At 31.0% G+C, this 25,633-nt stretch overlaps 1 protein-coding gene across 1 annotated transcript in view; it reads right to left on the bottom strand.

Moving 5' to 3' along the window:
* Nucleotides 1–25,633, bottom strand: part of LOC147078356 (cadherin-86C-like) — a 170,848-nt gene that overhangs the window by 106,523 nt on the left and 38,692 nt on the right. The window contains exon 2 of the mRNA XM_085958818.1: nt 1,715–1,882. Coding sequence (XP_085814944.1) covers nt 1,715–1,746 — 32 coding nt within the window. The 5' untranslated portion in view covers nt 1,747–1,882. The remainder of the gene's footprint in view (nt 1–1,714; nt 1,883–25,633) is intronic.

Raw genomic sequence — 25,633 nt, forward strand, 5'->3', positions numbered from 1 at the left:
TTGTCGCGATACTTTAAATTTAGGTGTAAATTAAACTATTCAAAGAGTCCTTCTATCCTGAGCTGAAATTCTTTCTAAATTAGTACTTCAATTGAAAGAAAATATAATTAAATATATATAACTATTCGTTATTTCAGACAGATTTATATTAGAATTATCACAGAACGCATTACATATTATAATATGAACGGCATACTAAATTCAATACGCCAAATATAATAATAGTTTTAAAAAAAATATTTGACATGAAGTGATAATAGGTATTCATATTTTTTAATAGAGTCGATTTCAATGAGGAAGCCGCATTTGTATAAACAAAACTACATTTTGGAAATTGTCTATAATAAAAACTTATTTTAGTTTTAATGGTTTGCTTAGTCTTGGATGGTTAAATATAAATTCTAATACAAATACCGAACAGAAACTCGCTAAATATATTTTGGTATGTAAATACCTATATGTAACTCATAAATTTCACAATAAAATTCTAAAAACACGCAAAAGTAAATAATATGCCGTGTTCATATTTTTATTCCATTATTTTGGTACGCAGAATATTTTTCCGATGACTATCTGTTATTGTTCAGTAAGGTTTATTACGAAATTATTTTATCTTATGGCGTTTCTTTGGCGTTTGTGGTCGAGCATTTTTCCTTCCATATATAGGTGGAAATTATGAAAATATGCTCGTTAGGATAAAGTCGTGAGATAACTACATATTCTTACATGTAATAGAAACATTACAAACATTGCTTATTGATCCGATCTGTTTTTATGAGATTGATCTAGAATCTGACTTTTTTTAATTAACCATTTTTATAATATATTATTTGTTTGGACCTTCGTTAAAAGGTATAACACCGGCTTCAGAATATTTTACCTATGATTGGTTTAAAAAGCTATGAAAATAAGGAAATTCAATATGAATATAATGACTAATCCATAGAAAATAAGTAAGTTATCATCCTCCGAAATCATGTTTATGGCTGTTTTCCGTATTTTTTAAAAATATAAACTAGACAATAGCATAAAGGCTGAAATAGCTATCCACCCAAATATTGCTGTTTGATTAATATTAATACAATATAATTATCTCAATTGATTGTGTGTACTAATAAAATATAGTATCTGTCTATGATTGGTATTAATATAATTGTTGAATAATAATTCAAAAGTAATTATATTTAATTGTTCATAATCGTCATATATATTTTAATTTATGGAAGATAACTTCATTAACTGGAAATCATCACAAAGTCATCCATTCAAAATTGGTAAAAAAATAATTAAGTAGGTACATGAATTGATAAGCATACTAGTTTTGTTAGGACCTCGTAGACGATCGTGTACACACGCGTCTTTAATGTTTGATATACTTATGCATTTTCCTATTAGGCGAAGAATGATTTTCATACATTGTATAATAACTAACAGATTCGAATTAATCTAGTTTATCTAGGCATATTTCTGTCCCCCTAATACATTTGAGCGGTAAAATGACGCCGTGTTGCCCGACTGTTCCGCATTGGGTATTTTCTCTCTCATACACGGGCACTTCGCGAATAGCAACAGCGCTACTGAAGAGAATAGACATTACATGCCAGAGGAGAACATCCGCTGATCAATGCGCCTCGTAAAACTCGCGTAGAGGGGGCTGCGATTCCCGCGAAAATTCATCTCATCGTTTCGAAACTAGCGAATAATATTTCCTTACCTTCTGCAACTTTTTACGCTCCTGTTATCCATTTTGGTGTAGTTGGGATGACGTCACACTCCTCCTTCATCCCTCGAGGTCGTGTTTTGGTTGAGGGTATCTCTTTTCCTCATGTGGTTTCAGGCTGGATATTAGGAGAAGAGAATGCGGAGAAGGTGTTTAAGTCTCCTGCAAACAAAAACAAAAAAACATATTAAAATTACTTATTACACTTTTCTACCTTCACGATTAAATAGTGGAAACCTAAATAAATTGCTTCGGTTATATAAATTGACAATTATTCATATACACACCATCAAGATATTAATTTCAAATTGACATGAGTGTTGTACTATTTCACAAGAATCGATTTTACAAACGCGATTTCGCCTTTCGATATCTTCAGGCCACATCCCTACAAACATGTATGTCACTATTTATACACCAAATTAACATAAATGGTAACGAGGACATTTATTATAAAAAAATAATTAAAATTTATCATCAAATGTACGTAGGGTACGTCAAAACTAAAATTTGGAAAGATCCTGACATCATCTAGGAATCAAGGTAGGTATAACGGTATCAGATTCTTCTGGCAGTGCAGGTGATTTATTTAGGTGGCGGTATCGTTGCTTTCAAATGACACTAACACCGTTCCAAATTGATGTCATCGTGGCCGCATAGTAAATTCAAAACCAGAAAAAACACCTCGGGCGCGTTGTTGTTAGTACATTTCGGTGTGATTAGTATTGTATGAATTGATAAATAATTAGTTATGCACATTTTTACCCATATTTAATTCAAATATTTTTTCTAATATATATGTGTCTCTGATGTTCGATAATGATTTTAAGATGAATTTTTTTTCATATACCTACTGCCTTGTGTATGTTATGTTACATTACTTTCTTTTCGTAGGATAGGCAATTCCTACTTGATTTTGAGGAGTATATTATTAATTGTCCCTGTACAATCAAAAAATAATTTTGGTATTACAAAATATATTATATTTGTCAATAAAATAGAACCTCGATATAACGGTCTTCAGATATAACGGATAAAATATCCGATCAGATGTGAAAATTGTTAAAATCGTCCTGTCAATGTTATACATGTTTAAATCCAAGTTTCACCGCTTGTAAACAATGTTCTGCACATGATAATCACGTCAAAACCAAGTCGCCCTCGAATTCGAGCCATAATGCCGTCCTGCTCATAGACTGAACGTAGCATTGATGTTTGTAACTCTGGCTGCTAATTCACATAGCTGCACAGCAGTTTATTTTGCGCACTCGAAATGAATCGATGCATTTATTACTCCATTCAATAAGTTTAAATTATCGAAGTAGATTTTTGGGTTTCCACCGTGTGTTCTTCTTCCTTCTTTCCTAGACGTTTCGGGCTCGTTGCAGAGTTCACTATCAAGAGTGATATGCTTTATGATGAAATGTAGTGAAGGTATATTAATGCAAACGTTGTTATAAGAATGTCAAAAGGAATCCGATAAGCTAAGAGTAAACGTTGCTCAGAGTAATGTGTCAATCGTTACGACCAGAGACATTGGCTCGAATATTGGATTTTGCTGATAGTGCCGGAAGCCATGACATTTTTAACCGTAATCCATCATCCCTACAAATATTTCCAGGCTTTCTATGGATTTCAATGGCCTCATTTACCAATCGTGCGAAATATCCTTTATTCCGACCCATTGTATATTACAATCAAATACATCGTCGCAAACCCTTAAAATATTAACAAACGGAAAATAATCAATTTAACGTTATATCAAAAACTAGAAGACATACAAAAGTTGCAATGAGTAGTGTCTTGTCTCGTATATAAGACATTTGGTATAAGAAAGGGAACTGGCGTTGTATTGTGCCTTTTATTTTTTTAATACAAAAAACGCATTTGGAAAACCTTTTACATAACGGACTTTCGGCTCTAAGCGATGGTGCCCATAGAACGCGTCGAGCGGGCGAAGTCGGCGTATGAAGTGTTTATTCATAACCATAATCACACGTCTCTCGCCGCGCATTACCCTTCACCTATGTAATAAGCGGCCCAAGCAGCACAAAATAATTATTATTACAGCGCCTCTCATAACAAAGCAATAAAAATATTATATTATTTCGGGGCTTGTAATTAATATTTACGACGACATTATTCAACCAGCGAAATATAGGACACGGAACAAAGAGTTCCCTGTTATTAAATAATTGCTTTTCGCCCGTCGATCGACGACGCCTCGTGCAGCGTAATTTTGGTAGCCGTGTTCAATGAATGGACTTCTTTGTATCTTCATTAAATCGTATCGCCGAGAAGCGAAAAACGGTGACTCATGCGGCAGGCGGGGCGCAAGGCATCGTCAAGTCCAGTGGGCGCTGGCGTATTTGATTACGTTGTATTTTTGATGATTTACGCGCCACTTGTAGAAATTTTGCGCGAGCGCCGCACTCGCTGCGTCAATGGGCTTTATGCCTAACGGACACTTTCTCACCCGCATTAATCCGTTATATCGAGGTTATACTGTAATGCTAAAAGAAAATTGGCTAAAGTCAGACTGACGGGTCAAAGTTCCCGAATAGATACTAAATAATTAAATTATTATAAGTGGCCACCAATCATTAGGTGAGATTTCATTACTATGCAGACAGAGGTCAGCTATATACTGGTACAAAAGCATTTTTACAATAATTAGTCATACATGCAATGACATCGGCAATACATTAAACTAAATTAACACCGTATATCCATCGTACATGTTTCCATTGTTAGAAGTTAGTCGAGGTGTAAAAAGTACTATTTTACACAACACTGACGAAAATCATTTATTATATTGTTTGTATTTTTCAAATGTCAGATGACCGGAAATTACGGCATAAAAACAGGAGAGCATAAAACCCGCAAGGTCAACGAGATAAACGGATCGTATTAAAAAAAAACTGGAATACATTTAATCAGCAAGGCCGTATTTAATAGCAGCCCGAAGTATCGTTCTGCTTTCCTTTACTTTTACGCAATACAGCCTGAACCAGAGCCGAATCAACCTCTCCGAATTTATATATTCATATTGTCAATAAATTATTACTCTAAAAAAATTATGCACTTCACTGCTTATTAATAATTATTAAAAGAGTACAAAATATAGTTAATTATGTTGATTAAGTAATATTTATTTAAATTAATATATATTTCCAAATAAAATGGACAGGGACATTAAAATAATATGCATAATTGATCCAAGCATTTAAGGCTATATTTCAGCTGGGGCACGGTTTAAAACGATCGTGACTACGCGACGGGAAGATTGTGCAAACGACGCGTGCAGAACGAAACATAATTTGTCATAAAAAGTCAACATGCGTCCATTTAATGTTATGTTTATTGTTCTATTAGTAATAATAATTATATATTCATTGACACGTTTTCTTTTTCAAGTAAATGGGTAATGTTTTTTAGTCATCTTTACTCGATTTAAGAATAAATTCCCCCGTCGCCATCACAAAACAAATTGATGTGTTCACAGCTCGACTTTCGCTCTCCAATTGCCAGCGAGTTCGAAATTTCGTCGCCTATAGTTGAAAATTAGTTGCCGTTTCACTGAAGTATGCTCTTAAAGCTCCGTTATAATAGTTTCGAAAACAGTACAAAACGATAAAAAGTTAATGTAGGCTTAATTAAGTAATTGCAAATAATTGTGATTATTATAATGTGTTTTTGTTCTGAAAATAATTCCGATAGATAATATGTAGATACTCTTGTATGAAATATAATGCAATGAAAAGGTAAAGATTTTTAAACAAAGGTTTTTTTTGTTACAGCTACTATATATTATATAACACGTAAATAAAAAGGCAATTTTCTTTATCCTCTATTATTGTTATACTTTTCCATACAAATTCGCCACTGGCTTTTAAACATATGAGCGAACTGTAGGGGCATTTATTATTTGTTTATCGTGATCTTAAAACACTATATAAGTAACGAGTGTAATCATTTTTACGGCGAAATCGGGCAGACTTTCACTTTGGTAATTCGACAATGGTTTTAATTAAACGGCCTTGCGTTGTTTTATTATAATAAAACAAAGTAACTGATTGGTAGAGCTTATAAACATATCTTATCGAGTTATCACGATACTAAATCATAGTTTTTTTTTCTTATGGCCTATAAACAATATCAAACAGAATTTATAGATTATATAAGTAGGTATCCAAATAACGAAGGACGTATTAAACAAAACATACGATGAATGGATAGGATCAATGGCCTGATAAAATTTAATATAATATCATACTCAACAACAAAATAATTTTATTTTACTCCTTCCTGACTTAATACGGATACTTTTGAGGCTTCTAGCTGCCTCCGTTTCCAGATCCTAATTAAAGCTCCTTTCAAGATTGAAATGCTTTTTTTTACGAGGATTAAGTTAGTTTAGTCATTTAATTGACATCTTTTTCACCGAAGAAGGTGACAATATAAATAAAAATCACATACTTACCAATCTAAATATAAAATGAGTGGTTCATAGGCCAAGTGAACCAAGTCCATTCTGGTTAGTTTTGAGTATACTAGATTCACACATATATTTGAGTATTTCTGATTCTGTAAGGATATGATTTTAATTCTGAAGTGTTATGTTGACTACATTTAAGTTATTCTGTAAGGGCAATCAAACCCATACAGAATTAGAAATACGCAAATATTATGTTTATACTTAATTTACTCAAAACTAATCAGAATGGACTTGGTTCACTTGGCTTATGAACCACCCAAATATCTCTCGATTTTATCTTATCATTTTATTACTATTCAGTATATCGAACCGAGTTTATTCATTTTTTGCCATGGCACCGCAATAATATTTTGATATGTAGTAAATCAAGATTCAAGATTGAATCCAAATATTATGTAATGTTGGTATTCATAATATGTAGGTACAACAGAGCAAAATTATTTGTAGTGAAGATACCAATAAGTCATAATATAATAATACCTACTACAGATATAGCAAAACGAAGCATGTTTAATAATTGATAGGAAAATCATAATGATAAAAAATAAATAATGGCATGTCATCTTAGGTAGGTATAAAAATACAGAAACAGGCCGACAATATAACTAAATAAATACTTATAGTTTGATGATAAAAATTTAAAAAGCTTAAATTAAATCGATCTGTGGATTCCGGTTTCAAGTTCCACAGTTAAGGGGGATGCTTATACTATCAGAGGTGAAAAGAGGCACATAACGGAAAAATACGAAGCTTGCAATTTGAGATTTTTTTTTGATAATTTACAATTTCAACTGTAGTAATTAATAAATAAATATGTGTCTGAAAACACTAACAACATTTTTAATTTTTTTTTTAATTAAAAGATAAATTGGCAATTGTAAAAAAATTTAATAAAATGTGAATTCGTTGCAGGGTCAAATCTTATTATTACATTATATTTTATGGCCATATTTATTATTAAAATTTAGTTTATTAAGTTTTAGATATTTTGTCGTTTAGATTTTTGACTAATTTATCGTTTTAATATTTTTATATATATTTTAAAAAACATCGACTTTTATAAAAATATAAATGTGTATAACTTGAAATCCTTTTTATTTATATCAAATTTTATTTTAGGCATGGTCACAATATTGAAGCTCGAGTTGATATAAATAAAAAGGATTTCAAGTTATACACATTTAAATTTTTATAAAAATCGATGTTTTTAAAAATAAATATAAAAAATATTAAAACGATGAATTAGTCAAAAATCTAAACGACAGAAAACCTAAAACCTAATAAACTAAATTTTAATGATAATTATGACCATAAAATATAATGCAATAATAAGATTTGACCCTGCAACGAATTCACATTTTATTACATTTTTTTACAATTGTAAGTTTATCTTTAAGTTTAAAAAAAATAAAAAATCTTTTTAATGTTTTCGGATACATATTTATTAATTAAAACAGTTGAAATTGTAAATTATCAAAAAAAAACTCAAATTGCAAGCTTCGTATATTTCCGCTAGGTTCTCTGCTGGCATGCGTCTACCCCTTAAGCAAAAGCCACATATTGCATTTTTTTTTAATTTGTGTGTGTATCCTGGGCTGATTAAATCACTATTCATAGGAAGTTTTAAAATGAGGCAATAAGCCAATATATAACTTATAGCTACCATGAAACACAGACAATCTGCATATTATATACATCATTTACATTTATGCAATGAAAGATATTTTTACCCAAATTCAGAATACATGAAAATGTAGAGGGTAGTAAAAACGTGCGCAGAACGAGATTCTATTGACTACAAGCTTTGTAAGTGTGAATTTTTAAGGCGTTGATGATCTAATTATCTAATACGACCGATCCAAGACAGGTAGATAATATAACTTCCATGATTTGGTATCCGACGTTTTATAGTAGGTAGACGGGATCAATAGAAAAAGAAATTTGTATTCAATGTCTATGCATTGAATATGTTGTTTGAATTCTTAAAAACTTACAATCGTAAAATCGTATGTTAAAAACTGTACACACTGGTGTTAGTAATATCATCTGGAATTACTCATTAAATCTCTGAATTAAACAATAGAAATGAAGTTTCAGTTAATACAATACCTATTTAAAAGTATATTATATGGTAAATAAATAATAAAAAAAAATATTATATGGTTGTCAACTTATTCCTGTTTGTACACGGCTTTAATATTCAATGAAGTTATACATACTTATGAATAGGTATACATATTGTGAAGTTGTTTTAAAAAGAACAATATTTTTATACAGGTTTGGAAAATATGTAAAAGTGATTTAGCCATAGTTTCAGATTATGTTTTATAAAATGTAATCGAAATATAAAAAAAACTATGTGAATATAAAAACATTTATAAAAAAACTGTAATATCTACTACTGAATACGAAACATTATGCAATTACTGTTGTTTTCTAAAAACCGGTAATTTAAAAAAGGTTTCGGCACCACATTGCTTCTGTATAAAATAATATTATATCAATCTAATAAATATTTATAAAAAACATAATTGATTAAAAAGATTTTATCAAGCACAAAAAACTTGATTGCAGTTATTAGGCAGAAAACAAAGAACAGAACAGCGTCTAATTCGAAATTCAATCCACTATGCGGTTGCATCTAACCGCAAAAGTAATAAAAGGATCCCGAAAATAATGCATTTACTCAATTATCTTTGATATAAACGAGATGCGTCTGGCTATTGCCGAATTTTCCATGCTTAACCCAGTGATATTCCTGAATGTTTGTAATAATAACCAGAATTACCTACCTACCAATCGTATCCTAAATTAACTTCAGCAATAGTAGTTACTAATATAACTTTCTTATTAAGAGATATTGGTTTTGTGTAAATAAATCAATGGGAAAATTGTAGACTAGTGATTGCCAGCCAGGTTCCACAAGAATTCGCAAAAGCTATCGACAGGAACATACCACATCAATTTCAAGGTTTTCTCGTGACCCATTAATAAAACAATGAAGCATTCTGAAAGTTTAGCCTGGTTAGATAATTCCATGTTATTTTTTTTATTATTGAACAATTTATAAAACTACGTAAATACCTATACACAATTATGGTTCAAAATGTTTATAATCAGCAACACGAAAGTATTTTTCCATTTCTGCTTTATCCCTGTTGAATATATCGACATGTTAGCTACGAGTAGCTAGGGGTTCCAAGAGATTTTACAAAATATTTGAAAGTAATCTAGAGCCTGTCTGAATATATTCAAGTAGTTGTATTTTCATAATAAAATATTTTTTCCGATGAATTTATCTTCATCATATTGGAGTTAAAAATCCCGTTCAATTTTTGCCAGGAAACTTAGGAAAAAAGATTCTACTTTAAATGAAAGTCGGCAGCTTTTCCTATTTAAAAACCATTTTGATATTGTGTTAACTTAATATTTCTTACAATATGAATTTAATTATACACTACTTTACTTAATTACAGATTGTAAAAATGTCAATGAGAACAAGCATTTTAATTCAGGATTAGTGACACATTATCGAGAATTCTCGAGATTCTCATTGAAAATTTCTCGATAAATGAGAAAACTCGAAATAAATGAAAATTTATTTATCTCTCACCATTACTGCCAGTTACCTTCATTCCATTGCTAAGTATTGACATGCGACAATAACACAAATGTTGCAATAATTAATTATTAACGTTGTCAAGCATCTATACTTTTTGACCGATACCTCGATAGCTTTCTTACGATATGTTACTGACATCATGCGCTTATTTCGGATAAAAGCTAAGGATCGTTTTATACCGATACCTGCAAGTATCGAAGCTTTTTATTTCGATAAAATACATAGTATTATAATTTTGTAAATCTGATTTATGTAGCTACGTTCTTATATAGATACAAGTAACTTGATCATCATGTCCCGGTCAAATACTCAAGTATCTACGTAATGATTTTCCATTATTCTTAATTCGATGTATTATTATCAAATAACATTCACGAAATAATTAAAGTTTGTTCTATCTTTTAAATTGTAATTATATTTAGATCAACAGATAATAAATACTGCAATAATATAATAAAATTAGTTAGGTACTGCCATTATAATCATAATGACTGATAAAACAATCAACCCGCCACTGCTTGAGATAGTGGCGGTTTATTGTTGAGGGACCGGTTTCGCAATTGCCCACAGCATCGTCAGCGTCCGAACGGGTGCAGCCATTGTGTTAAATCTTATAATATGTACCTTACAGCCATTAATTAAGCATTTGGCAGCTTTTAAAAACGTGATCCGCATACACGCTACACTTTCGTAATCGTCCGACTTAAATATCAAGTGTATCTCACAGATGTTGTGAGATATCTCTCTGTCTCTTCCAGCGGGAGAAAGTGACTGTGAATTAACACTAGTATTATCTTGTCCGACGAAAAGCATCTGTTTATCGTTTCCTCATCTGATAACTCTTAAATTACACGATAGCTTGATACTTTGAACAATGAGTGGATTCTTATCGAAGGCAATCTCTAATCTAATCTAGGTTTGTATCTAAAATATTGAAAAGCAACTATATTTTATTGCATATTGACTTTCAATTAATATTTATGCCCGGAAACGTAAACTGTAATTTAGCTATATGATATACGCTTAAAAGTGAGATTGTAATAAATTATAAATACTACATTTAATTTCCCGAATATTACTCAAAAATTAATACTCTTAAAATGTTAAGCATTGATTTAAAAGAAAAGAAAAATGACCTATTTGAAACTAAAGACAATAATAACTTGTTAGCAGACTGATTATTGGGTAGACGAGATAAAAATTCAAGAATATTGACCCAACTGAAGTATTTTATTACAAAGTGTTTCTTAGGTCGTATTCTTATTTGTCCGGTGGTTTTTTGTCCAGTACAAATCTTGCAATCAATTTTTAACTAACTTCCCGACTAGCTAGACATTTGAAACTTTTAGAATATTTTAGAACACGATGCCAAAGCATTTTTTTAATACTTTTATCCATCTTTAAGTAGAATTGAATTCATTTTTAGTTAATTCTGTTTTGTATGAAAAGTTATTTCGATACCATTATTGGTTGCTAGGGGGTCCTAGTAACTAAATTATTAATATATACGTGCGTTACTATGGAAATCAATATGAAATAACATTTCATTATTCAGTATTTCTATCAAGTACAAAATTTTTTGATCGTTTAAGCTAGTCAAGTCAAGTTTATATGATTCAACAGAAAATTTAAAAACGTTGTATATAAAAAGTTCTTTTTATCTTGTAATTATTATTACTTAATATAATTAATGTACATTTTGATTCTTCTTTTAATTGATGAAGCTTTATAAAATGAATTGTATTTAACTCTAATATATAAGGATTTTATGCATCTGGACTGCGGAAAAATTGACTGCAGTTTCCAGTGTGTGGAAATGAAACGACACTATAGACATATTAAGTTTATTTATAATCTGATATCACACCATCTGCTATAAAATCTCTAATATTTCACGAAGTATAATATATATTTTGTAATAATTTATTTTATTATAAAGTATCTTCCAACTGATAAGAGGTTTGGACTGTTTGATTTGAGTTGATTTAAGCTATAAGCGATCCTGTGTAGTAGTTTGCCTTTCGGGATCAACATTACTATCTCTCTATGAGAGTTCACTGTCTACAATACACTAATTTATCTAAATAAACGTAGATCACCTCAAAAACCGATTCTTATGGAATAGTATAAAACAGTTATCAATCAATTTGATATTATAACCACAACCTATAGTATCAATTTTCATAACTTTTGAAGATAATAAATAATATGAGTGACAATTCCTGGCCCAAGTTAGAACATATCGACTTCCAGATTATAGAGGTATAATAATATTAGAATAAATAAACAGTTATTTTTTTATATATAGTATATTTTATTAATGATGCCTTAAATTAATTGCTTGAAATAAAAAATTCTCTAACCTATTCAATTCATCAAGATTTCAGCGTGTGACTTGCCGACCAATAGTGCAACGCGTTAACACCTATGACATAGATAATAATATGTATACAATATAAGATATACTAATTAAATGCTACAGTGAATAGGAAATAAAAATATATGGTCTCGTCTTATAATTATTTTTATAATATACAAATCCGTATTATACCTACTTGAAAATATGCGAAAACCATTGGACCTATTTCAGTTTTTGATGACTTCAATGAAAGGGGTGCCGGACGAAATCCCGAAGGCCGAAATCCCGAATGCTGAAATCCCGAAACCGAAATCCCGAATACACAGCAACAATTGCGCAATCTTAACACTTATCTTGAATTGCGCAAATTTTACAAGAGAGACAAAAACCCATTTTTCCACGAAATTATTAGGTACTATTTGTTTTTTTTTTTAATTTTTCGGGATTTCGGCCTACGGGATTCCGGCCATTCGGGATTCGTTTCGGTATTCGGGATTTCGGCTTTCGGTATTTAGGCTTTCGGGATTTCGGCCATTCGGGATTTCAGCATTCGGGATTTCGGCCTTCGGGACTTCGACCCAAACCCCAATGAAAGACGTGAGTGCTAAGATAACTGTAAATATGAAATGTATTACCGAAAAAGTCAACCAAGACTAATCGAGCGAGCAAGGTTAATTAAGATAGTGCCTAGTTATTGTCCCAAGAACTCACTATTCGTACTATTATATACGGATATGAATTATTGGTAATAGGGTGACAACCAAAATAGCTATCGTCTAATGATCCAATCTGTACAATTTAATATAATTTATATTATCATTTTATGAACCGAATATTATTCAATCTATCTTTGAGGTTGCCTTACGAAATAAAGATATAAACGAATAATGTCTAAATGAATTATTGCGTAACAAATTGTACTTAACTATAATTCGTATAGGTAAGGCACGATAACTGGTTTTCGCACGTGTTTTGCGGTTTGGTAGTAAATATTGTGAAATAATATTATTCATTTTATGCCAGTAGTAAACAGAATGCATAAAATGTGTCATTACCAGTAGATAACTTTATGTTTTTTACAAAGGTAAAAGGCAATAAGTATTCAATTGATTTCAATATAATATGCACATAATAATATAAAATCAACGAAATAAAGAAACATGATACTTAACTGCCTACATATTTTTGTATATTCAGCGTTTTGAATTAAATTAACCATTCATTCAAGATGGTATAATGAATACCATTTTCGTATTTTTACTATGTTTTTTAAACATTAATGTCGAACATAATGTCTTTATTTAGAAACATCATAATTTATTAGATTTTTTTTATGTATTTACATAAAAAACTTCATAAAAAAAATTGGAAACATTTTTAGTAACAGGCGCGTATAATATTCAGAGATAAAAAAATGACGAGTAAAAGGCATAGGAAAGATTAATTCGCAGCTGGAAAAATGCTTATTGCGGAAAACAACCGCTTTGTGGAATGGTTGTGATCTGTGAAAATTTGGTAAAAGAATTTAGTTAAATTATTAATATTTAGGTTGAACAAAAAAATATTTTTAGTATGATTTTATTATCAAAACTCAAGTAGATAATGTCTTTTTTATCTTATCATGGATTTGGATTTATACAAATAATATTATGTAATAAAAAGTCACCAACATAATTATTATTAGTAATTGGTCTGTAACAATGGATATATCGTTGTGACTGGAAATGTATTTTTCTTAGTTATTTAATTTTGTCTAATTGAAAACTAATTGCAAAATAGAGAAAAATAGTTTTGACTTGAGGTTTTCGTATTCTTGATGCCGATTCTGCGAAGTTTTTAGCGTTAGTATAAGTTATTGCATTGATTAAGAGCAGATATAAAGTATACCCGCCATCTTTGGCAACTGTTTTGACGTTCTAATAATCTAATAGTATGTTTGTATTACAAAAAATCTATAGGTACTAGGTATATCTTGGCATCGCTTTTATTGTCATCGACCGTTTGAATGAATCTGAAATTGTATTTTTATTTGTTTTTGTTTATTAAAATAAATTAATCTACTATGTGAAATATCTTTAATCGTTCGTTTCAATTTCAAGTGGTTATCTATCTGTGGACCTATCTGTCTTTTATAAAAGGTTTTCTCCAACAATATCTTTGATTTAAATAGATAATCAACTTTCTCTATATTATTTCCACAATGTTTGCAGTTACAAAGCCCGTTAGATTGCATAATCGAGTTTCACATACAAGTGATTGACAGTAAAAACATTAAAGTGTATTTTAAAATTGATGTACAGTTATTTAAATATCACAACCATAACATAACATTCATAAAACCGACTTGTATTCATATAATAATACTAAGAAAATCTGTTTCATTCTTTTAAAATAAAATGCATCAATTAACGTGCCACTCCGCCACATCATCAATCAAAACCCAATAACTTAGATAATAACAATTCATATTACAGCACTTAATTGAACGAGTTGATTCGAATCCGTGTACCGACTCGAGATCGAATAAATAAGAATCAATATGTTACGATAATCATCTGATGATTGCGGCCATTATCCACACGCAACTAATGTGTCTTGAAAATGAACCACTTCCGTATATCGTCTCGTTGGGAGCTTAAAGCAGAGGTCAGGGTACTGCAGCGACCCGTTCCCATGATTATCTTTACTCTACTCTGACCAGAGAGAGCTTTGGATAGGTAGAACTACCTTAAATCCGCACAGGGGCGCATCATTGTAAACCGACGAGTATAAAAATATTACCAAGTGCGTTAATAAAATAAGCTCCCAAATATTTTCATTCAAATCTGTAAAAAGTACTACACTGATACGTCTCTTTGCCTGATTAAATTAGATCAAATGATATTTATTAACTTAATATGTGTATTAAGAAATAAATAAATAGATAATATATGTAAAAAATATAGTTTTAGAATACCTACATCATTATCATCCTAGAGCGGTTATGAATTTTATTTTATTTTACTTTTTAACATAGTTATGATGACAACTCTAGTAAAAAAATGTCTGCAGGACAAGAATTACAAGCATAGTTAGCGGCGATTTTATTTAACGCAGATGATGCATTTGATGTCAAAAATTGATTTAAAAGGGGGCCTCGAAACAGTTATACAAGTATTAAATTTAATAAGATGCGTATTTCTTACAAATTGGGTATAAAATTTATCAAAATCATAACAAGAATCCTGTAACTGATATCAAAGGGGTCTATAACTACTCAAACAGATACTTGTATGCAACAAAATAAGAGGCCATCCATGGACTGAAACCGTATGCGGTTTAGATCCGTATGCCATACTAAACTTATGATTTTCGTTCATGAAAATATATTTTCACTAAATTTGTAAGTGTAAGTGTAAGTGTATGGTATAAACGGATACGATCAGATGCTTATAATATACTTTGTGGAAATATATTTCCATGACCAGAAAAGATAAGCTTAGTATAGCACATGGTTCGAAACCGCATACGGTTTCAGTCCATGGATGGCCTATAAGCCCACTAATAGCATCATGTAGGTATCATCACTGTCTCCTTAAATAATAATTATTTTAGTTAGGTGCATACAGGATTTGGATTCTAGAAAAGAGGTACATTGATATTTATACTAGGTACCTACGTTGATGGTTGGATTTTATTTTTTCATCATGGAGGCCTTAAAATCAGTCACTGTCTATAACCTCTACGTCCATAAACCCGCCACTGAGCAGATGTACCTATTTAAAAGTAACATTTTATGCTTTTGTGAAAATGGCGCACATGCAAAATTAATAAATTAAAAAACCGAAGCATTTCATTGAAAGCACGCCCACTTTAACTCTTGGAAAAATGGTGTTTCATTTTTGATAACACATCATTAATATCAGGGCTTTCTAATGCCAAAATGGTTCGAATAATATTGTCTACGAACCTCAAGTAATTTCTGTATTTTGTTTGTATGTTCATACAAAGTATAACGGTAGAAAGTCCTCGTATACAAAGAAAGCTTATTGCAAAAGAGAGCAATATCTTTATCACTCCGCCGTCTTTAAATTAGTAATATTTTTCATAACAGCTACATCAATCTACTTTTTTAAGTTATATGATAAACGCAATATCCTTGATTCGGACCCGTACTTGCATACAGTAAAATTGACTACACTGCAGGGTACTTAAGGAACGATAGACCAGCGATACAGGGCCATTCGTCATACTGCTTATTAGTTTGCCTTCAAATTGCCCATATTCCGTAAATCATTATTTTCCGATACATACGGTACGAATAATGCATCATGTTTTATGTAAAATACCTAGGTACTTTTCTTAGCAGGTGGTAAGAAAGGGGAAGAATTCACACCGTTTTCATGAGATTTATCTAACCATATATGTCATGACCGACAGGTATAATGTGCATATAATAGTATATTGAAAGTGAGTGGGTGTATATAATATAAATATTATAAATGGAAAATTACATGACATTATAAATTTCTTTTTTTAAATTTTCCTTGTGGGAGTAAAGTAAGATAGGTTTTAAGATTAACAACACGATATAAAAAGAAGAGTTGTACACTTTCTAGGGATGAAAAAATCACGTGGCATATGAAAATGTATAGACTGGATCGTCCACGTGCATATAATGCCGGTGGATATACCAGCAATGCGGGCTATGTACGCAACCCCGAAGAAAAAAGAAGACCTAGACAGCCGAAATTGAAATAGCTGGACTGCGCTATAGGAGATTTAAGAATGACTTGTCAAAGTAACTGGAGAGTGTCAGCGCTGGATCGTCCAGGAGGTTTTTGAAGGGGACCAAGACCCGCCAAGGGTTGTAGTGCTATAAACGATGGTCTTCAATAAATTTTGATGAATCTAAGTGTATTATAATGATCAAATAACAAATCAAAACTCATTAAGAAAAAAATATTAATAAAATGGCCAAAAATATATCTAAATTTTTTTGGAACTTCATTTATTTAACACGATATAGTAAACATAACGTTAGTTATTTTGTGAGGGTAATATTTGTGATAATGTAAATCTCGTGTTGTGGACGTCTTGAATTTAGATTTGTTATGTCGACAATGGTTTGTTTTCTTAAATAAATAAATAAAATAAATAATATTATAAATTACAAATTCAAGATGTTGGCAACATAACTAGAAAAAAACAATGGACTATGTAATGGTAGGATAGATAAGCAATATTTAAGTATAATAACGTAATCGGAAAAGTGAATACAACAATTATAAGAACAGAAGCGTACACCGAATGAGCTAAGTAAATCATATTTTAATAATTTATAAATAAAATCACCTTCACTCAAGTCAAATGAAATTTACGAATATGGCCACATCTAAGTAGTAAGTTTTAACGTTTACATATCCCAAAGTACTAGTCAAAAAATTAGAATTATTATAAAATACTATTAATTATAACGAAGTGAATAACAAATAATTATAAATAGTGTGCCTCAGTGTTAGACATTATGAATAATAATTAACGTAGGTATCTACCATATGAATTAAATCTAAAATAATTATTGTAGAAATCTATTTCATTCACGCAATTGACCAAAATCAAAATCCTTTGTTATTCCACCTCTCTGAAGTAATAAAACAACATGCATACAAAGTAGAGTCCTCAGATTGTAATCAATGGTATTTTTTCACCTGTAAGACGTTTTCTAGCCCCCCCCCCATGCTCACACCATAAAACGTAAGGTGAGTCACGATACACCATAAAGCGATAGCCATCGCCGTGACGCCGTTCTGAGAAAATAGGGGAAATTCTAATGCCTTGAGTGGCAAGAACGAATCGCTTGGGGTATATTTCTTTAAACTGAGACTAATATACGTGTATACCCGTTATTATAGTATGTTATTAAAGGAGAAACAAATAATCGTGACATTGTCTCGTTCTTTCTTATTAATACGCCATAAATAAATGCAGTGACGAGTATATCATTATTTTATGAAAATAAATGCATTAATATAACTATTTTCGCTATTGAATAGAAATGTGTATTCGTCATACGATAAAGGAAAGTTTCTAAAGAGAAAATGGTGATATTTATATAGGATTTTAAGCGTCGTACAATAATATAAGGTTTTACGTTATTATTTACCACACTTTACGTCTGAAATATAATATATGTATATGTTACGCCGAATGTGTGAAATTGACTATTACATGAAATGGGCAAAATTATACCTAAATTATGAAAAATGCAAGCCCGTTGCTTTATTTATGAATTAGGCAAATTATCTGCCGAGTGCATGAATTCATCAGTAATTTTTCTGCCTAGTTCATGCATTGGCCAAAATAAATATTGGCGGCTCCGGTGGTGTTTTTTGCAACTAATCAAACTAACCAAATGTGTCAAATAATATCATTGATTATATAAAAATATACCAATCAATAACTACAATGGCGTTCATTTCCATTTACTACGCCCAAAAAAAATCTAGAACTTTTATATGATAACGGAAGAATTTTATTAAGAGGTATTTTCGCGATTTGATTCGTGCTTGGGTATCAGGCAATAGTCGATTGTTTGTTTATGATAGTTTGTTGACAGTTGTTAGCTAACCTCAAAGGGTAAAATTCAGAACCTAACCTAACCTAACCTCAAAATTGTAGGTATATCACAACGTAGTGCATATTAACTTAAATGTCACCACATGAAGAAAATTGACTAAAACTGTTACATGTCTAATTAAAAATTACTAGTATATTATATTATTAATAATAATAATATTAATATATACTATGTTATAATTATATTATGTCCAATTATAACTAATAAAACCATCCGTATTAAATTTACTTTTTCTACTGACATGTTGACAGTTTAAGAATTCCATACCCTGACGAATTCACGCACTCGGCAGATAATTTACCTAATTCATGAATAAGGCAACAGGCTTGACTATTACATGAATTAGGCAAAAATTTTCCCATTTGATGTAATAGTCAATTTCGCACATTCGGCGTAACATATACATAAAACCTATTAAGTGTACCTACCTACTGAATAATTTCGAGTATGTTATGGATATAAGCCATTTAATACATCTATGGATATAAGCCTGAACAATTTATGTAGACATTGTACCAAATATATTTATGTCATATATAGCAAAACATTTTTTGCAAAACTTTCTGTTGGTGTTCCCAATTGACCCGTTGTTTTTGGGAAATCACAACATTTTGTGATTTATATTTCTCACGATATTCATACTCTATGATGATTAGTAGGTATATGTATATAATTAACGTTTGGAACTAATGGACCTTTCAATATATTAGGTATATATAATTAACTACAAAAATAATCAAACTTCTTCTTACAATCTCATTGAAACTTATAAGCGGGTACATATTATGTATTGTTTCCATAGATCTACCAACATTATATTAACTGTAGTTAAGTAACCAATTCCTTTGTTCGAACTTTTCCCATGCCGATAATTTATATTTTACTAAACTGCATTTCTGGATTGACATTAAGCAATACAGAGTCACCCCTGTGAGTACGCAGGTCGATATGCTTTGAATTATTTTGGGGTTAATTTTGATGAGGGTACCAGAAAACTTTCCAGTGCGAGGGTAAATAAATACGCCACTATATGTAATGCTAAGCGAAATTAAATTGGGGAATATTTCATGCGATCTTGTGCAAAGAAAATAAGTTATATTGAATTTGTGATCATGTTTGCCTGATACTATCTGCATGCCTGCGGGGAAACGTGAACTGATTTTTTATTTACTAACCAATAAGTAGATTGATATTAAACCAAAGTGAAAATTCGTTTAAGTAAAATGATACAAACTTAACGCGTTTATTACTTAGGTACGATAAAATCTGTAAAATAAATTGAATGTTTACGCATTATTAAGTTATAAACTGCAGTAGTAATTACACGTAAATAATAAAACATTTATTTAAGAATAAATATTTATAAGGTGGTGAAGTATATATTATATATTTATTTGTAAAAAAGAAATTTGATTTATAATAAAACTAACATCAATCCGTCATCGTCATAGGTGAGAGAAAAATCGTATTATTTTACGGTGAATTACACATAGTTCGAATCGTTGGACAAATGTAACCAACAGGCAGAAAAGTAGACTTAGACAGTATGATCTAATGGTACGTTTACATCTGACACTTATACCATTATACTTATTTTATGTGTCGGACATAAAATTTCATTTACTGTTTACACCTGCATGGATCTGACATAAAATTCTGGTATACTTCTCGTTGAAATAAAGTCTCGACACTTTATTCAATGGCAACATTGGAATAAATATATGCGGTGTTTACATATGATATTGTAATTTATTCGGACACTTATTTTGTATACTTCTCAAAAACGTTATGTCAGTTGTCAATATGGGAATGTTAAAAAAGAAAGCAGCGAGTGTTATTATTTTAAGTCTTTTGGCAACAAAAAGGAGGAAAAAATGGTCTAGATGGGTGCGGGAATGGATTCAGCGACGAAAAGAACTAGGTGCCTTCCGTTTAATGTCAGAGTTTAAAATCGAAGATCCAACTCAATTTGTGAACTTTAGTTTGCAAGATTGGACCTTTTGCCAAAAAACAAGACACACAATTCAGAAATGCGTAGAAGAACGATTAACAGTAACATTGCGATATCTAGCACTTGATCGTCATTGCATATTCAATATAATATTATCGTACCTAATACGAGTAGAGGTGTGGGCCAAAATGAATTAGGTAATACCATTTGAAGCGCATTTTTTCTTCACAGAGTGCATCAGAATTAATCGTATGTGCCGAGAACAAGCGATATTTTATTTTCGAACAAAATCCACAGAACACGGCACATCCGATTTATTTCTCATTGTCTATGATTTTTGACAGATCGCTACAGTACATTTATTAACGTAAACGTTGGGCATACATTCATGGTGTACCTATGATTATTGATTGTCCGTTGTTTTAGAAATATACATATGCAATTCACTAGGTACCTGTCAAACTACGAATATTGTGTCAGGTACTTGACATAAAAGTAGACGGTGGTCCAACTTCGGTGATATATCGCTCCAAGTTCGAACTTGTCGAAAACGCGGTGTTTACATTTGCGTATATAAGTAGATTGAATAAGTGGTAGGTGAGAGTCGACACACGCAAAATAAGTGGCATATACAAATATACTTACTGTTTACACTTAAGTGAATATGGTGTCATACATAAATATGACGATATTAGTGTCAAATGTAAACGTACCATAAGAGTTAGTTACGCTTTACGGATATTCATAATAACGCAACACATACTGCCGAGAAGAATAGTATACATTTGGAGAGGCCTTCATCTTGCAGTGGATTGATCCACGTTATGACCTACAATATGAGTATCTTAGTATATTTTGAGTCGATTAAATATTAAATGGAAGCTCTACGGAGAGATATATAAAAAATTGAAGTTGATAAATATGTTAATTGAATTGGTGTTTACTTGTGCAGAATTTCATTATAGATATTATCGAGAGAGTGAAGAAATATCATGAAACAAACATACTCATATTATTGGTGTTTTTTTCTATTTCTATGAAAGCTATTTCGGTAGAAAATAATATGACACTTTCTTGATATGTTTCGTATTCAATACAACAAAGAAAAAAATGATTACTGTTAAGTAAAAGTGCTTTCAATGGACAATAATAGTGAATATAATAATCATATTGCATCTGATAGTAAAAAAAACTTAATTGGGCAGTAACACCAGGTGTTAAAAAACGTAATAAATGAACACAGTAATTCAGCGCTCTTTCATAATCTCGCAATATTAAATTAGGATTATTATTTTGTATTTCATATTACTCGCCTATTATCATAGAAAATAAATTATTATCCAAAGGGTACGGCCGCTTCACGAGAAAGCTATTAATAATTATGTTTTTTTTTTATTAAAAAAATGTATACGCTGTTAGTTCGTGATAAACTTAATTAGTAGATCTTATAACATTGTGATCCTTACGTAATGCCTCTGGTAATCTTCGTCCGAGTTCATCTCGAAGAATGGATAGGTAATGGAGCAAGCCTATTCTTTATCGATCACAATCAGCGATCCACTTTGAAATCTGCTTCTAATAATAATATATTGCTACATTATTATTTTAATGTAATGCAAGTTTTTTAAAATCTACTCACCATTAAATGTAATATAGGTTTATCTCTCTTCTGTTTTAATACTCTTTCTATTTGTTAAATTATATTTAAGTTAACACATTCGCGGTTAATTATAAAACTCAAACAAAACGTATTAATTAGTTTTCTTCAAAGAAATGTGCACATCTACACTTAATAAAATTTAAGTATTTGTCTGTGATTTAAAAATATTTACCTTTAGTTTAGTTACATCAACGTTTTGACTATTAGGTACAATGATTCACATAAATAACATACCTACTTAGTTTTTTTTTGTCTGTCTGTTGTTTGTTACGTTATAACTAAAAAAGTATTTTACCTATATTTATGAAATTTATATAGATTAAAATATTTTTAATAGCAATTTATTCATCTCGATACCTCTCCTATATCTGTCAAAGTTACGAGATGAACTTTCTTAAAAAAATGCACTTACATCCAACCGGTGACAATCGCGCGGGGTTACTCAGAGCTGATAATTAAATTGAATCATTAGAACGTAAAATGGTCAAATAGTAGCGTTGGAGTGGTAGGGTAAGGTTAAAGTTTTTCAAAAACTTGTTAAACCAAAGATTTATTACTATATATTATTATGTAGGTACCTAGAGAGATTCATTTAAACTGTTTATTTTACAAGATTCGGTGACTTTTCCAGAGAGCTTTTAGTGAGGTATAAAAACCAAATCAACCAATGGAACCAAATAAAAAAAATTCTATGCCTTGGCAGCATTGAGCGCATAAACATGGTGGAAGAATAGTTTGACGTTTCGTTATATTATACGTACGATGTACTGTTATTTGCAGTGGACCCTCCCAAATCTACAATGCGAAATGACTTGCAGCTAACACAATCATCAGTTGTAGTAATCCTTTTTTCTGATTCTCTTTCATTTTATATAAATTCCCCGACTTCGGAGAATAATGTTTTTCTCTTTAACATTTTTGTTAATTATGTGCCAATTAATTAACACAAATTTATTTGATAGTAAACAGATAGAAGTTGTAGCGTAGATACTAATTTAATCTTTATCGTAAGGCAGATGAGAAAATAATACTGTCGTATTGATAGTTGGTTATCGATTTTAACATAGATGTTATATAAAATCTTCATTCATTTTCACAATGAAAGGCGTAACGTAAATAATATCTGTAATTTAATAATTTCAGGCAATAATAATTAATCACTTTACGGTCGAGTCACGTTTTGAGAACCATTAAATTTTAAAGAGTCAATTAGATATTAAATCGACTATAAAGATGTTTTATCTGAGTCAACTTTTAATGTCATAGTAATATCTCATCTATAGAACCATCGAGTAATAAAAAATCAATGTACGCATAGAGCAAACCAATAAAACTTATGAAAGGTTATATCAAAATTGAAATTAAGTAATCAACGAGTTTCAATAATAGTATAGTGTAAACAGGTTTTGAATTCTCTGCATATATATTTATATATACATATAGTATCTACAGGCAAAATACGTATTTACAATTAAATTAAATCAAAGCTTTCACAAAAAAACTATAATAATATGTAATTTGATATTTAAAATTGAAAAAATACACTACAGATTAACGCGGGTGAGGGGATGTCCGTTAATTCCAAAAGTCTGTTATATAAAACACAAACAAAATCCTGTTTATTCGTCTTCTGATGATATATCCAGGTACACCTGTTGTGGAGTGACATTAATGTTCGATGCCCATCCTCTTGCTTTCGATAATCCTGCTTTGAAAAAAGAATAAAGTTTTGTTTGTACTTTTCAAGTCTGCTACGAGGGTGGGTCAATAATTCCTTAGAAAAAAGCATTAAAACAGTTTTTATTTTTGTATTTTTTTTTTTATTTCTCAACATGATCTCCTTGGAGCTCAATACACTTGGTTAGACGTTTCTCAATTTTTTTTAAACCGTCAGAAAAATAAGTTTTCGGAAGGTCCTCAAAATAAGCATTTGTCCGATCGATGACTTCTTCATTTGAAAAAAAACGTTGTCCACTTAGCCATTTTTTTAAGTTTGGGAAAAGGAAAAAGTCACTGGGGGCTAAATCTGGCGAATACGTTGGGTGGTCGACCAATTCGAACTTCAATTCTTCAATTTTAGCCATTGATCGTAAACATGTGTGAACACGGGCATTGTCCTGATGAAAGAGGATTTTTTTCCTGTTTAAATGAGGCCGTTTTTCTTCAATTTTGTTTTTTAGCTGGTCCAATAAAGATGCATAATAATCCCCTGTTATTGTTTTTCCTTTTTCCAAATAATCAACGAAAATAATTCCACGTGCATCCCAAAATACAGTAGCCATAACCTTACCAGCTGATTTTACGGTTTTCGCCTTCTTTGGACATGGTTCGCCTTTCGCAATCCACTGCTTTGACTGTTCTTTCGTCTCGGGAGTATAGTGGTGTATCCATGTTTCATCTACAGTCACAAAGCGACGAAAAAATTCATCCGGATTGCGTTGCATGAGCGACAACAGGGCTTTAGAGGCCACCACCCTATTGCGTTTATTGTCGACTGTGAGCAAACGCGGCACCCATCTTGCAGAATTTTTTTTCATGCCCAATTTGTCATGTAAAATAGAAATGACGCTACCTTTTGAGATCCCTGTAACCTCAATTATCTCACTCAACTTTAATCTTCGGTCACTTAACACCATATCGTGGATTTTATTGATCATTTCTGGTGTAGTCACCTCTACAGGACGTCCTGAGCGTGGTTCATCCTTTGTTGATGTACGGCCACGTTTAAATTCATTTAACCAGTTATAAATAGTTGCAAGTGAAGGAGCAGATATGCCGTGAACTAAATCTAACTCATTTTTTATTTCCTTTGCTGTTAACCCTTTTATATTAAAATGTTTAATAACAGCTCTAAACTCAATTTTCTCCATTTTTGTAAACAAGCAAAAATTTTTTTTTAAATGTACGAGAAACACACAACAACCCGACCAATCTGATTGAAACTTCGCAGCATACTGAATCGGTAGTGCCGCTGCATGAAAACAAACCGCTTACAGTACTAGTCGCGCCACCTGTCGGCTTTTCTAAGGACTTATTGACCCACCCTCGTATTTTTTTATAATCACCTCTCTAAAAATACGAAAATTCGTGTACCTAATATATTTGAATTTCGTTATCTGACGAATAATCAATAAATGTTAATAGACACATGGATTTAAACATGTATAACATTAATAGGATATTTGTAACAATTTTCACATTTGA

Source organism: Rhyacophila brunnea, unplaced genomic scaffold (assembly GCF_057557595.1).
Source record: "Rhyacophila brunnea isolate RB1 unplaced genomic scaffold, BYU_Rbru_1.0 scaffold_11, whole genome shotgun sequence".
NCBI lineage: Eukaryota > Metazoa > Arthropoda > Insecta > Trichoptera > Rhyacophilidae > Rhyacophila > Rhyacophila brunnea.